Genomic DNA, 13,686 nt, shown 5'->3' with positions numbered 1-13,686 from the left:
CCTTGGATTTCACCAGCAACAGTGTGTCCACAGCAATTTTTCCTGTACTTACTGTTGAAAAAAGCAAAAGTATTAGGTCAGTAACAGATTTGCTCTGCTTGTGTGTCTGTGGAGCAGAGTATACACCTTCCAGATACATGCAGATGAATTTTGGATTAATAACTTGGCTGCTGGAAGAATTTCAACCTTAATAGCAAAATGATCAGGCTGACCCAATTAGCCCTAATTACAGGAGAAGTTATATTAGACTAGTGGGAGTTGTATCTCTACATGGTTATATTGCTTTTCTGTTTATCTCTGGTATCTCTGCTTAAACCTTTTAATGAAAAAATGCAAGTTAGAAAACTGACCAGGGGTTTTCCCAAGGTAAAGATAAGAGCAGAGATTGATAAATGAGTAATGAGACTGACTATAACCCTTTTGGAGGCTTAGAAGGTGAGAACAATATATAAAACCTTCAAAATCCTCTAAATATATCTCTACTAGTTTCTTCCAAAGCAGCATTAGGGGAAAAAATAACTAATTTAAGAATAAGAAAGAAGAGTAATGATACTGGTTTTCAACGAATTTGCTGAGGATGTTTAAACGTGTTGAAAGGCCCCACTAGATATGCAGGATAGAGCAGAGCTCACGAAAACACACAGGCAACACTTTAATGCACTACCAGCAGCAGCAGCTCACTATTCCTTGTAACGTCACGAAGGAATGAATATGAGTTATTTTTATTCTCCTAACAGTGAGTGGGAAATTACAACAGAGAAGTTTGATGATTTATCCAAGCCCGGGGGCGGGGGGCAGCCATCTCAGAAATCTCAACGCGGTGGTTCCCAGGGCTGTGTCCTGCCATTCCTTGCCCCAGGCATTAAAAGCCAGCACAATTAGAGCTCCCCAGTGAGTGGTTCGCCAGCAGAGCCCTCAGAGGAGGCGGGTGTCACAAACTAACCTAACAGTTACGCTGCCGCTGGGAAGCAGGAGAGATGCCTCTCTGGACATGAAAAGCCATTGCTACAAGGAAACGTGCAGGTCGTCACTGCGTTTGCAAAGCCTCCTCCCTGCTATGTGCACTCTGTCTCCTGTGTGCCCCGTCCCAGGAGGGGAAGAGCTGGGGCGACCAGACTGCAAGGAGCAGCACTTTCCCTGGCCAGGAGAGCAGCCTGGTGTACATAATTCAGTGTGGTTTCAATGTCCCCTGGGATGTCACTGGACATGCATTGAAGCATGCTGGGACACAGAGCCCTGACCCAGAGCATCAGTAGGAAAGGGAGGTAGGAGGCAGCCACCACTCAAGAAAAGGCAAGCAGGGGCAGCATCTGTAGCATCACTGAAGCGTGGATCTTCTGAAGCATCTCTGGAGGGCTGAGGATGCTATGCACACAGCTATGGGAGTGTCGCCAGAGGCGTAGGGGTCTCTGGCCACAAAATGCACCAGCCTTGGTGGGAAGTAGTGGGGTAATCAAACACTCCAGTCAGGAAAGCTGAGCAGGACCTTGGAGACCTGGCCACGGGCATGCCCAGAACGTACTTGCTGCACTCCATGTCTGCACTCAGTTTCCTCTTAAAGGGCAGTTCTTTAGTACTGGGGAGTTCCTTGTAAATAGGGCTCATGTGCTGCTGGAATCGGAAGGTATAACCTGTCTCCCTTGCCAAGGGCTTCAGGAACAAGCCGAAGGTGATGCGTGTGGCTGGAATGCTCGGGGCTCCGACAGGGCTGGAGGAAGCGAGCAAGGGGTCTTCGACCCACTGCACCTCCTAATCCTGCAAAGCTCTGACAGCAATCCATTTCAGTGAGCCGGACTTCAGACGCGTGGGACCACGAGGGCAAGGTGGCCGCGAGGCAGCTCGCAAGACCTCTGCGGGTCAGCTCGGTATAAAGCACCTGTCTCAAAGCACCTGCGCTCTGCACGGCCAGCCCCTGATCAGGGTGGTCAGGAGCATTGTCGGCTCCTGCTCGCAGGGACTGTCTGGACCAGGCTTTCCGGGAAACTCGGCCTCACGACGGGCTTAGTATGAGGGGGGAGATTTCTTCCCAGTCACCTCCAGCGTGGGCAGGGACGCTGCCATCGCTGGCAATGCAGCTGGACATTACTGCACGTGTCAGCAGGAAACCTCTGCCCCGCCAAGAGCAGCAGCGCAGGAGGTCAGCCCTTCCCGCCGCCAGGCTCGAGGTGCCGCCGGTCAGGATAATCCTTCCGAAGCAGCTGGCAGGGCAGAGTACGGAGGTCGGGGACTCCCAGCTGGCTCCTGAGCGGGCGGCGAGCAGCCCTGAGACGCAACTCCGCTCTCCTCGCACCAAATGGCCCTGACGAGAGCCCCCGACTTTCCCACCGACAGTCTCCGCGGGGATCCTGCCCGGGCAACACAGGGAGGCCCCGCCGGTGCCGTGGCACCCTTGCGACAGTCCCTTCCCGGCAGGATGCGGCTGGGGGCGGGCACGCCCTCCGCAGAGGGTCCGCGGTGCCCGGAACCACCGCGGCCGTGGGTGGGCGTCCCCCGCTCCCCTCGGGAGGTTGTGCCGCTCGGAGCCGGCGTGAGGCAGGACCGCGGTGGGGAGGGAAGCCGAGTCCGCGGCGCCGCTGCCGCCGGTGCGCGGGGGCAGGAGCGAGAGCGGCGAGCGGAGGCACCGCCGGCACAGCACAGCGGCCCCGCCGGGCCGCCCCTCGGCAGCCCCCGCCGTCCGTGGCAGCCCCGATCGCCGCCGGCGGGGTCGGGTCGGGGGTGGGTGGGAGCGGCGGGGGCGGGCGGCAGCCTCGGGGGTCGTCGCCATGACGAGCGGGTGTGCCGCCGCCTCCCGCCGCTGAGCGGGGCGGCCGCTGTCCCTTCAGCACCGCGGGGCCGGCACCCCATTGGCACGGGCATCCCACCGGCACCGGCATTCCTCGGACACCGACATTCCCCCGACACCGGCATCCCCCCGCCACCGACATCCCCCGCCACCGGCACCGGCATCCCCCCGGCACCAGCATCACACCGTCACCGACCCTGCACCGGCACCCCGCGCAGCGAGGCGAGCCCTGGCGGCCCCCGCGGGCGGCGGCGATGGCGGCCGGGGGCCGGGGGCGGCGGGGCGCGCCGGCGGGGGGCCGCGGCCGCTGAGGCAGCAGGTAGGGCGGGCGCGGAGCCGGCCGGGGGCTCCCCCAAGCCGAGGGCAGCGGCACCCCCGGGTCAGACAGAGAGCGGGGTCCGGCTCCTGAGGCGCGGTGGGCATCGGGAGCACGGGCAGCGGCGGCCGGGGCGGCTCCTCGTCTGGCGGGATCGGAGCGGCGGGAGGGAGGGAGGGAACAGTCCGAGCGGCGGCACAAAAGCCATGAGTACCGGGGCTGGTGCGGGGCGACGGACGCAGCACAGGTGAAAGGCACGGGGAGGGACAGGAGCCTGCAGTGGAAACAAAGAAGCCTCTCTCAGGGTCTTCAGTGGGAGAAAAGAAAATGGGGGAAAGGGGAGATACAGGGCAGAGGGTGGAAAAGAGAGGAAAGCAGGTGTACATGGGGGAAAATGGAGTAAAAAGGGAAAGGGAGAGAGAGGAGAGAAAGAAGGAAAAGAAGGGAAGAAAGAAAGAAACAAAGAAAGGATCACTAGGTGAACATGCTGTACATTTGTTCATTCTGCCAACTTTCTGTGCAATTGCATCCTAGGTTTTCATTCCTTACACACCTTTGGAAGGAGCTCACTATGACAGGGCAGAGTCTGAATGCTTTATCTGAAGCGAATTTTGAAGACAATGAGATCAGCATCAACGTTGGAGGCTTTAAGAAAAAGATGAGATCCAACACATTATTAAGGTTCCCTGAGACCAGGCTGGGCAAACTGCTGAGTTGCCACTCAAAGGAGTCGATACTGGAGCTTTGTGATGACTATGATGATACTAAGAATGAATTTTATTTTGACAGGAACCCCGAGCTCTTTCCTTATGTGCTACATTTTTATAACACCGGCAAGCTCCATGTGATGGGCGAACTCTGTGTGTTTTCTTTCAGCCAGGAGATTGAATACTGGGGAATCAATGAATTCTTTATAGACTCCTGCTGCAGTTACAGCTACCATGGGAGGAAAATGGAGCCAGACCAAGAGAAATGGGAAGAACAAAGTGACCAGGAAAGTACCACATCTTCTTTTGATGAGATTTTGGCATTCTACAATGATGCCTCTAAATTTGATAAACAACCCTTTGGAAACATCAGGAGGCAGCTCTGGCTTGCTTTGGATAACCCTGGATACTCAGTCCTAAGCCGCATCTTCAGTGTCCTTTCAATAGTGGTGGTGCTGGGTTCCATCATGACCATGTGCCTGAACAGCCTCCCAGACTTTCAGATTGTTGACAGTAATGGGAACCCTGAGGAAGACCCTCGTTTTGAAATTGTGGAACATTTTGGTATTGCATGGTTCACTTTTGAACTGGTGGCAAGATTTGCAGTAGCTCCCGACTTTTTAAAGTTTTTCAAGCATGCCCTGAATTTGATTGACCTAATGTCTATCCTTCCATTTTATATTACATTAATTGTCAACTTGGTGGTGGAAAGCAGTCCAACTTTAGCAAATTTAGGCAGAGTTGCACAAGTCCTGAGACTCATGAGGATCTTTCGCATCTTAAAGCTTGCTAGACACTCCACAGGGCTCAGGTCTCTTGGAGCCACCCTGAAGTATAGCTACAGAGAGGTGGGGCTACTTTTGCTTTACCTCTCTGTTGGCATCTCCATTTTCTCAGTAGTGGCTTACACCATTGAGAAAGAAGAGAATGAGGGGTTAGCCACTATCCCTGCTTGTTGGTGGTGGGCTACTGTTAGCATGACCACAGTTGGCTACGGGGATGTTGTGCCAGGGAGCACTGCTGGCAAGTTGACAGCATCTGCATGCATCCTAGCTGGTATCCTAGTGGTAGTGCTTCCCATTACACTGATATTCAATAAATTCTCCCACTTTTACAGGCGTCAGAAGCAGTTAGAGAGTGCCATGAGAAGCTGTGATTTTGGTGATGGCATGAAAGAAGTTCCATCCATCAACTTAAGGGACTACTATGCTTATAAAGTTAAATCCCTTATGGCCAGTCTGACCAACATGAGCAGGAGTACCCCCAGTGAACTGAGCTTGAATGATTCACTGCATTAGTGTACAAGTCTGACAGCAGTTTGCATGAGAGCTATCAAGAGCTATGTTTATAGATGTTTTCCAATTTGTTGTCTTTTGGGGGTTTTGTTGTTTTTTTTTCCCTAGAGGATAGTGTTGCTGACACTGCACTTTGCACTTGAGAAACTAAAGACATTTCGATTACAAGTTGACAGTTTGCACATTTTCATTCTGTTGCATAAGGTACTAAATGCTCTATTTTCCACAAAAATGTTGTCACTTCCATGACATTAGTGGTAGTGGTATGTGATGATCTGTTACTTTGTGCATTTTCTCATTTGAGCAGAGAAGTGAACAAGTGGAATAAAAATTATCAGCTGTGACATGAGTAATGAAAACATCACCTATCACCTATACTGGTATCTGTACTAGTGTAGGACTTCCATGCATTTTACAACAGCTTAAAACAATCACCTGTGAATCACGGATACAGGTGACCAGTAATTCTGATCATCACTTGTCTGAAAACTCCTCTAAGTTTGCTTACTCTTAAGTGTGTGTTAAAATCTGGGTGTTCTTGTTCTGAAATATTATGTATAGTAATATTTTCCAGAATCTCCTAAGGCATAGACCTTCCTCTGCTTCCAAGATTAGGTCAATACTGAGCCCTCTGAAGAAGGTCACCTCAGTTTCAGATAGCTATATAGACAAATATTGCATTTCCACAAATGACTCCAGGTGTGGAGACCCATCTAGACCTCTCAGAATCACATTTCCAGAAGTGATCTGCCCACAACTGGGTCCCAGGGCAGCTCCAGATATGCTGTATCAGTCTGTTAAAATGGTTCTGAGCTTAGACCTATGAAGATGTGGGCTTTCAACAATTAGAAGCTCCAATGAAAAACTTGGATTAGTTTAATGAAGTGAAATATTCCCACATGAACTATACAGGGAGCATTTTAGGAACTGACATTCATATACTGCAAAAAGACTAATTATAAAGATGCCATATGTGATGCTGAGATATAAAATCTAATTTTATCAGAAAAGTTTGAAAGCAGGTGTTGATGACAGACAATTCCATTAAGATTTCTGCCAAGGAAACTCTAAGGAAAAAAACACCCTGTCAGTCACATTTTGCCTCAGAAAGAAACTCACAATTTACAGCTAAGGGAGAGTATAAGGACCTAAGAAGGGAACAGATAAAGAAAAAGAGCTTAATACTGCACCAGCTGTGGGTAGATCCTCCTACCTACTTCTGTGATGTAGTCAATATAAATCCTTTCAAGGGCTGGCATGTACTGTTGTTTTTTTTTAAAAAGAAAACAAAACCAAAAAATACATGAGAGAACAGATCATCTGGGATTTCAAGAGTAATCATGGATCTGCATAAAGTTGTTTTATGAGTGCTCGGTCTCTTCCCTTACACAATTTTACAGAGATCAAACACTTGTAGGCAACAGGTAGAAGCTGCTGCTTCCCTCTTTCAACTTCTTGGGATCTGTGCTAGAAAACAAACTCCTGGCACTCAGTGAACAGAACAGCATGTCTCTTCAGATCCTGCTGCTTTTCCCTCCCATTTATTACATATAATGTTCCAATTAGTTTTTGTTTGCTTGTTTGCTTTACTTGTGAAGACTAGAGAGGTTCAGAAATTAAATTTAAACTAGTTAGAAGAGAAATGAAAATACTAAAGCTAAAATTGTTGTGCTTGGAAGACTGTTTTTGTATACCATGACAAAGGATGGCCCAAATGACAGAATAAAGGAAATATGGTATGAATAGGTAATTGCATCATTTAGGCTATTAGAAGTTGCTGTCTGATGTGGATCTTTTGATGCCTTGCTGTATCAGCTCCACCTGAAAAACAGAAAGCTGAGTATCTAAGATCAGAGTCCCGTTTGCTCAGTGATCTCTCACAGAATACACGATGTGAAATAACTTACCCCTCACCTCATTCCTTTAGAACACCCTCCCCTCACGTCAGTTAGCACGTGATTTAGGACAGAAAGTGTGAGGGAAATGTGCCCTTTCCAGCCTCACCAAAGATCTAACACAACCCTCACATGTTCTGCAGTCCATTGGCAAGCCATTGCTTGCTGGCTCTGAAAAGCAAAAACCGTATGTGTGGTTCTAAAAGTAGACCTACATAACCTGAATATAGTGTCCAAACTTGAAACATTTGCTAAGGTTTACAGCTCTGAAGAGATGGTTCAAGTTCTCTTCTGAGTGACAGGCATAAATTCAATGCTCTTGTTCCTGATTCCTATTGCATGTGTGTGAACTATCACACACCTACAAACATCACCCAGAACACAGACCAGCCTGAGCTCATCTGCTGGACTGAAATACCAGGAAAGAAATCAGTGAGGGAAGAGGTGGGCATGTGCAGCACATACATTCTGGTAAGGTCACATGCTGTAAGCTCTCCCTCTGATGCCAAGGACACTGCAAGATGTCCCTAACTCTGTTGGCTGGGGGCCTTCATAGAATGCAGCTCCAAGCAGTGGTTTTATCTGTTTCAGAAACAGTAGATTCACAGAGCTGAAAAACAGTGACTTTCAGGGCAGTTATTTGATGAAACCTGTAGACTTGCCAGAGAGTCACAAATTTCCTCAGCTGTTGCTAGTTTAACATTGCAAATGTTGGATCCAAACTTTACAACACATCATTTCAATAACCTATAGCCTATCTTATGTTCTAGATTTATTATTATTTGTAGGGCTGATTCTCTGTCATTTCTGCCGATATTGAATGGAACTTGTCCAAATTGCATTTTACTAAAGAAAATGAAATACCCAAAGGAATTCTGACTTTTATTGTTCTGGTTGAAAGGAATTTTCGTTATTGCATTTTTATATAAGTGCTTTGGATCAAAGACACTAAGTAAATAAAGTACTGAAATTTAATATGTTCTTATTATCATGACAGTGACTTTACACAGTGCACAGGAATTCCTTTCATAAACTTAACTAACTCCATGTTAAAAGTAGTCACATTTTTTGCTCTCCCCTCCTCCTGAAGACCATTCCAGAGCTGTGCTGCTCTATAGAGCTTGCACAACTTTTAGCATATTTTATTAATGGCTACTTTATACCAAGTTTGGGGTTTTTTTTCTTATGCCAACACTGTTCTTTAGCTTAAATATTTCATTTTCCTCTTCATGCATGCACGGTGAATTTATAGACAGCAACCATATGCCCTTACATGCTTATTGTCACAGGACAAGCTTCCTTTTAGTTTTGCTTTTGCAAGCTGTGTTCCCCTGCCCATCCTAAGGGATGTAGCCTTTTTTCTGCATTACCTCTGCTTAGATTTATTATGTTTGAGCTGGCATTGTACAGTATTGTACAGCATTTTTAATATTTGCTCATGACTAACAGAATTTTTCTCTGAGCAGGGTAACAATTCAGTGATTTCAGTAATGTTGCTGTCTTAGCTCCCCCAAAATATATCTAGATAAGGAAGAATAAGGCACACCTTTCCTGCCATTTTATGAAATAACCTCTATTCTAGGGCTTAGTGCACGAAGTGCTGAGAAACCTTATCTCTTATTAAATAAAAGCTACAGAAAAATCTTTACACTTGGAGGGAAAAATTCAATCTCTCCAAAGCCTCACAGGGGAGAAGAGGCAGTGCACTTTTTGAGCAGACAGTACTTTTGCAGACTTCTTCACTCAGTGTTGTGTAAGAGCAGAGCATCTGCACGTCCATAAACCAGAGGGCCAGAACTGAAGGATAAGAGGACTAACTGGCTGCTTTCTCCAGAGTCTGAAACTTGCAAATTGCTGTGCTCAGAAGTCTCCTTACTTTGGATGTGCAGTTTACTGAAGAACATTGCATTGGCATGTGCTCCTCCTGCCTGTGACAGTCACCTTCCTGGCACTAGTGCAAGTGCTGTGCCTACTCACTTTTGTCTGAGAACTTTGTATTGTTTAAATTAGCCTTGTGGTAGCAATTCAAATGAGGCAACTTACTTTATTACCAGGAATAAACTGTTAGAGAATCTCGATTTCTAGTACAAATCTAGGCTATTATGAGAGTTGGAGAAGCAATATGTTACACCATTCTCCTGAGATGTAAAATCTATATATAGACTGTGATTAAGCTCTTTATGTATGTTCAGGTTTTGCATTATTGCCTGGCTTATTATTCACTTACTTTCATCAGTTGCTAATTCTCTCTTTCCCTTCAGACCACCCATTTTGAAAGCAGACTGTTTTTTCCTCACATATTATAGAGCATGAGCTACTTCACAATGCAAACTTAAAAACAAAGAACTTTACATTTAATTTTCCAAGTTTAATACTTCCAGTGTTTGTACCTTTTTGTATAGATATTTATGAGACTGCAGGGAACTACTGTATCTGGGGCTCTTTGTATTGTGTTTCTTGTCCCAGTAGTGTATAGTGCTCTCAAAAACTCAGCTTTGTGCCACAAAATGGAAATTAAATGCATAAAAAATGATATTTCACCAGGGATTAAGGATTAAGAACTGACTTAAATTTCAGGATATTCTGAGTATATATTATAATCAAAGAGAAGTGTGAGTCTCATTGTGAGGATAAGTGAGTTTTTTTAAACAAATACATCAAGCTAGGTGTCTGTTTTTAGAAATGCTCTTAATTGGTGGTTGTGTTGGGGAACCTAAATTTTTTTGTTGAACAAACAGTGCAGCCTTCTTGTTTTCTCCTGACAGATTTGGGACTGAGCAACACACCACCAGCACTTGTAGGCACTAAATCAACTCAACATGACCTTTCATCTCTTACAAAACAATCACCATCCTCAGAGGCCCCAGCTGTGCACATATAAGCAGCAGAAAGCCCCTGGAGTAGCTGCTCTTGCTGTGCTAGTTATCCATTTCCTCTCACAGCACTCCTGGCTTTAACCTACCTTTGATGGTACTTTCAAGTAACATTCAACCCAAGTCACCACTCATATCCTGTGGTGAGGTATTGTGCCAGAACTGTTCTTTTCTCATCATGTTATTCTTTATTTCTTTTCCAATGTATGCACCTGGCTTCCCATTAAGTTGAACCAGAAATTAATTTGATCTCCTGTAACTAATTTTCAAGTGGCCAACTGTTCAGGTAGGGTAGAAGAATGCTCCTACCCAGTTTAGGAAGCATCTTTTACTGATTCTGCCTTTTTCTTTAAAAAATTGCTTATCATCTGAGAATGATTTACTGTGTTAATGATGGAGCAATGGTCAATATATTATTCAAAGCAACATTTCTACAGAGCAGTCATTGAAGCTGCTAAGAAACATGACCCTCATTAAAGATTATGGGTCTCTTCACCTCTCATATATAAAATTACAAGCTGTCAGCTGGGGGAAGCAACCTCCAAACAGTGTAGAAAGTGTTTCCCAAGATCCCATGACATTGCTGGCAAAGGCCTGGCTCTGGAATTTATTTCTCCTGCTAGTACAGAGTATGGAGAATCATCTCACAGGTGTTGAAATTCAAACTGACTTCCCACTGGACACTGCATAAAATTGTTTGTCTGACATCACCTCACCCTTTACGTACAACCCTAAATCATCCATGTCCTCACTTGCATAAACACGTGCATTTGCCATAGGAGGCAGTGGCACAAATCCAACATTTTAGCTTCACACAAGTGCAGAAGAAACATCAGCACCTTCCACTCTTGCTTTTTTCTTCCAGGATACCTATGGGCTTTGGCTTCTTACTGATCTCTGTTCAGAAATAAGCAGGGCTGTGGTTTTGGGGAATTGTATGAAGTCTGCTATAAATCTGAAAATTTCTTCTATGTATCTAAAGCAGCCTAAGAGAGCTGCCTCTTTCAGACACACGGTCTGACATCTGCTTGTTGCCACCCAATGCACAGGTGCTCTATGTGGGGCACAAGTCTGTGTAGCTCTGAGCAGATTATTCCACTGATTACACTGTTGACTTTCAAAGGAAACTCTTAATCACATTTGTAGGATTAGTGGTGCTCACACAGCACAGTTTGCTTATGAGCAGCTGCTGCGCTGCCCATCTCAAGTCCAGTACCTCTTGCTTCATCTATCTGCCATATCCTGACGTGGCTATTCCTGCAGCCCCCATGACATATGAGGAATGGGTGATGTGGTGGGGTTGAAACATAGCAAAATGAAGGTTTGGAATTCCTGACTTCGGAACATTAATCCCATCAACTTTCTGTGGAAATTATCCTTTTAAAGTTTCTATGCTATTTTTGAAATTAATCTTCTGTCCCATTCTGGGAAGTGTTCTGAATATTGAAACCCCAGCACAGCCCCTTTAACAACTGTCCATTTAATTACCAGGTAAATCATAATTTATTTCTATTGCACCAGTGCCCAGGCATGCCAGACCATGGGCTAGAACACCCATTTGTTAGATTTGCCAAGTATAGCAAGAGGTAATGTGTGCAAAATGTAGCTTACTTTTGGGAAAAATCCATTCCCTGTTTCTTTCTCCTTTCCACATCAAGGCCCATCTTAGTATGATCATTTTTTATCCTTTTGATTGCTACCGTAAAAACACGAAGGAAGAAGCCCTGGATGTATTTTCCTTTGGTGAACTGGATCTCAGCATTCCCTGCGGGAGCACACTCTAAAGAAGACAGCTGAAAGAGGCTGGTGCCACTTGCAAGCACCTTCCAGAATAGTGGGTTGTCCCATCCTGTTCCCCCTTCTGCACTCCCCCTTTCTTGCACAGCCAGTAGACAGGCGGGGCAGGTCCCACAGCAGGGACATCTCAACCGGCCAGTCAGGATGCATCTCCTCCCTGATCCTTTCATATTCAGCCTGGCAAGGGAACTACCAGATTTGACAGCTGATTTTTGCATGGGCCATCTCAGCTCTAGTACTGAAAATGCTTTATAATTATAGGGAAATTTTGCTTATTTTTATGTGGCAAAATGCACCCAGGCTTCCTCATACATTGGTGAGAGCAGCCTCAGCTCTTGCTGCGCAAGCACAACAAACTGGGCCTGTACTGGGGCTCTCACCAGTGCTATGATTGCTTCGTGTGAGCAGTTACACTGGCCCATCCACTGGCACACAAGTCCACAAATGTGCTTCCTCACACTCAGCAGGAGCCTCAGAGCACCAAAACCATTTAACACGCCAGGAGACAGCAGTCATGCTGGGAACAGGAGGGGGCAGGTGTTTCTGGGTGCATTTGACTTTCTTAAGAATCAATTTAGAGAGAGAGGTCAGTCTAGACATACCAAGAATATGGAAGAGAAAGGCTTTGACAGGCAGTTGATGATTGCTGAAGCCAGATACCTGACAATTTTCCACCCTGAGAAAACACTACTGAAAAAGCAAAATGTGTTTCTCCATCCTGCTAGAGAAGGTGAGAAAAAAGGCTACAGTGCATGAAAGGTTAGCTTACTTGGGTTCTGAGCTATCAGAATAAAATGTTCACCCAGTGCAGCCCAGAAAGAACAAACTGAATGGAAAACAAAGCTGCAGCTGTATAGTGTTTCAATGTTTAACTTGCAATGTGCACAGGACAGCGATGTCTTGCATGGCTTCATTTAGAGCTCTGGACCAAACATCAGAGACCAACTTCCCAAAATTTAGATTTCCAAATTTCTAAGCACAGACAGGGGTGTTAAACGCACCCTCCTTGCACTTGGATCAGCAACATGGCAGTCTAAACCTGAGGCTGGCAGCCTCCTATATTGGGAATATAAAGCCATGCAGCTTCTATCACTAGTTGTGATGAGGGAACTCAGAAGTTATTTGGCCCCGCAGCACGGGGCCCATTCAGCCCCAGGCAGCCTCATTTTCATGGATCAGGACAGAAGCTGGAAGATGTCTCAGAAATGCAGCAGTGATCTCTCCTCAAAAATGCCTGAATCATTGTTCCTCACTCTAGAGCAAAGAGCTGAGCTGAACACTTAAGTTCATGTTGGTCAAACACTTTGCAAATAAGCCTTCCTCCTACTTTAGCTGCAAGATAGGACTGAACTGTCAAGCTTTTTGTGGAGGCAGTAACTGAAGATAAGTGCTATGAGATGCATACAATTCGTGTTAGTTGATGGGCTGAATAAATCACTCCTAACTACATTTAAAAGGCTTCAAACTTGTACCCACTCATGGAATAAATTTGCATTACTTATTGGGATGTGGGGCTACTGTATTGCTGGTCCTATAATCCTAGAAATCCTCAATTCCTCATTTATTCCAATAATTATATATTTGGGTGCTGTTTAAACATCTGGTTGTCAACAAAAGTTATAATTACACGAACTAGGTGAAACAGGTTTGTTGAATCTACTACAACATTATTGCAATCGATTTTAGCCACATGACATTGTTGAACACAATCAGGCCCAAAAGCTGATGTATTTCTATACAAGCTGAGCAAACAGCGGTGGATGTGCTCCCTTAGCAGGAGAGAGACCAATATACCCACAGTGGGTTACCAAATTTCTTTTGGTTGTTTTAGAGCTTCTAATGGGATCAGAAAGAATCTTGGAATAAGTCAGAGAAATATTTCAGCTGTATTTATTAAAATACTGAACCAGTACTCACTGCATCAGAGAATTCTATTCACTTTCTGAGGTAAATAGGATTTGGATTAAGCAGTTATATGTGTATATGTACATTAATACAGTCACATTATTTTCTGCATGATT

The 13,686-nt window shown here is 45.7% G+C and overlaps 1 protein-coding gene across 1 annotated transcript; it reads left to right on the top strand.

Annotated features, from left to right (window-relative positions):
* The first annotated feature begins 2,737 nt into the window (after positions 1-2,737).
* Positions 2,738-5,444, top strand: KCNS2 (potassium voltage-gated channel modifier subfamily S member 2). The gene is made up of 2 exons (XM_071553056.1): positions 2,738-3,101; positions 3,633-5,444. Exon 2 carries the CDS (start codon positions 3,670-3,672, stop codon positions 5,101-5,103), a length of 1,434 nt encoding a protein of 477 aa, XP_071409157.1. The 5' UTR covers positions 2,738-3,101; positions 3,633-3,669; the 3' UTR covers positions 5,104-5,444.
* The last annotated feature ends 8,242 nt before the right edge of the window (positions 5,445-13,686 follow it).

The sequence above is a fragment of the Pithys albifrons genome, chromosome 4 (genome assembly GCF_047495875.1).
Source record: "Pithys albifrons albifrons isolate INPA30051 chromosome 4, PitAlb_v1, whole genome shotgun sequence".
Taxonomy (NCBI): Eukaryota; Metazoa; Chordata; class Aves; order Passeriformes; family Thamnophilidae; genus Pithys; species Pithys albifrons.
This window is presented reverse-complemented; position numbering and strand designations above follow the sequence as displayed.

Coding starts and splice junctions, on each gene's coding strand:
- KCNS2 (XM_071553056.1), top strand. CDS start 3,670: ATGACAGGGCAGAGTCTGAATGCTTTATCTGAAGCGAATTTTGAAGAC.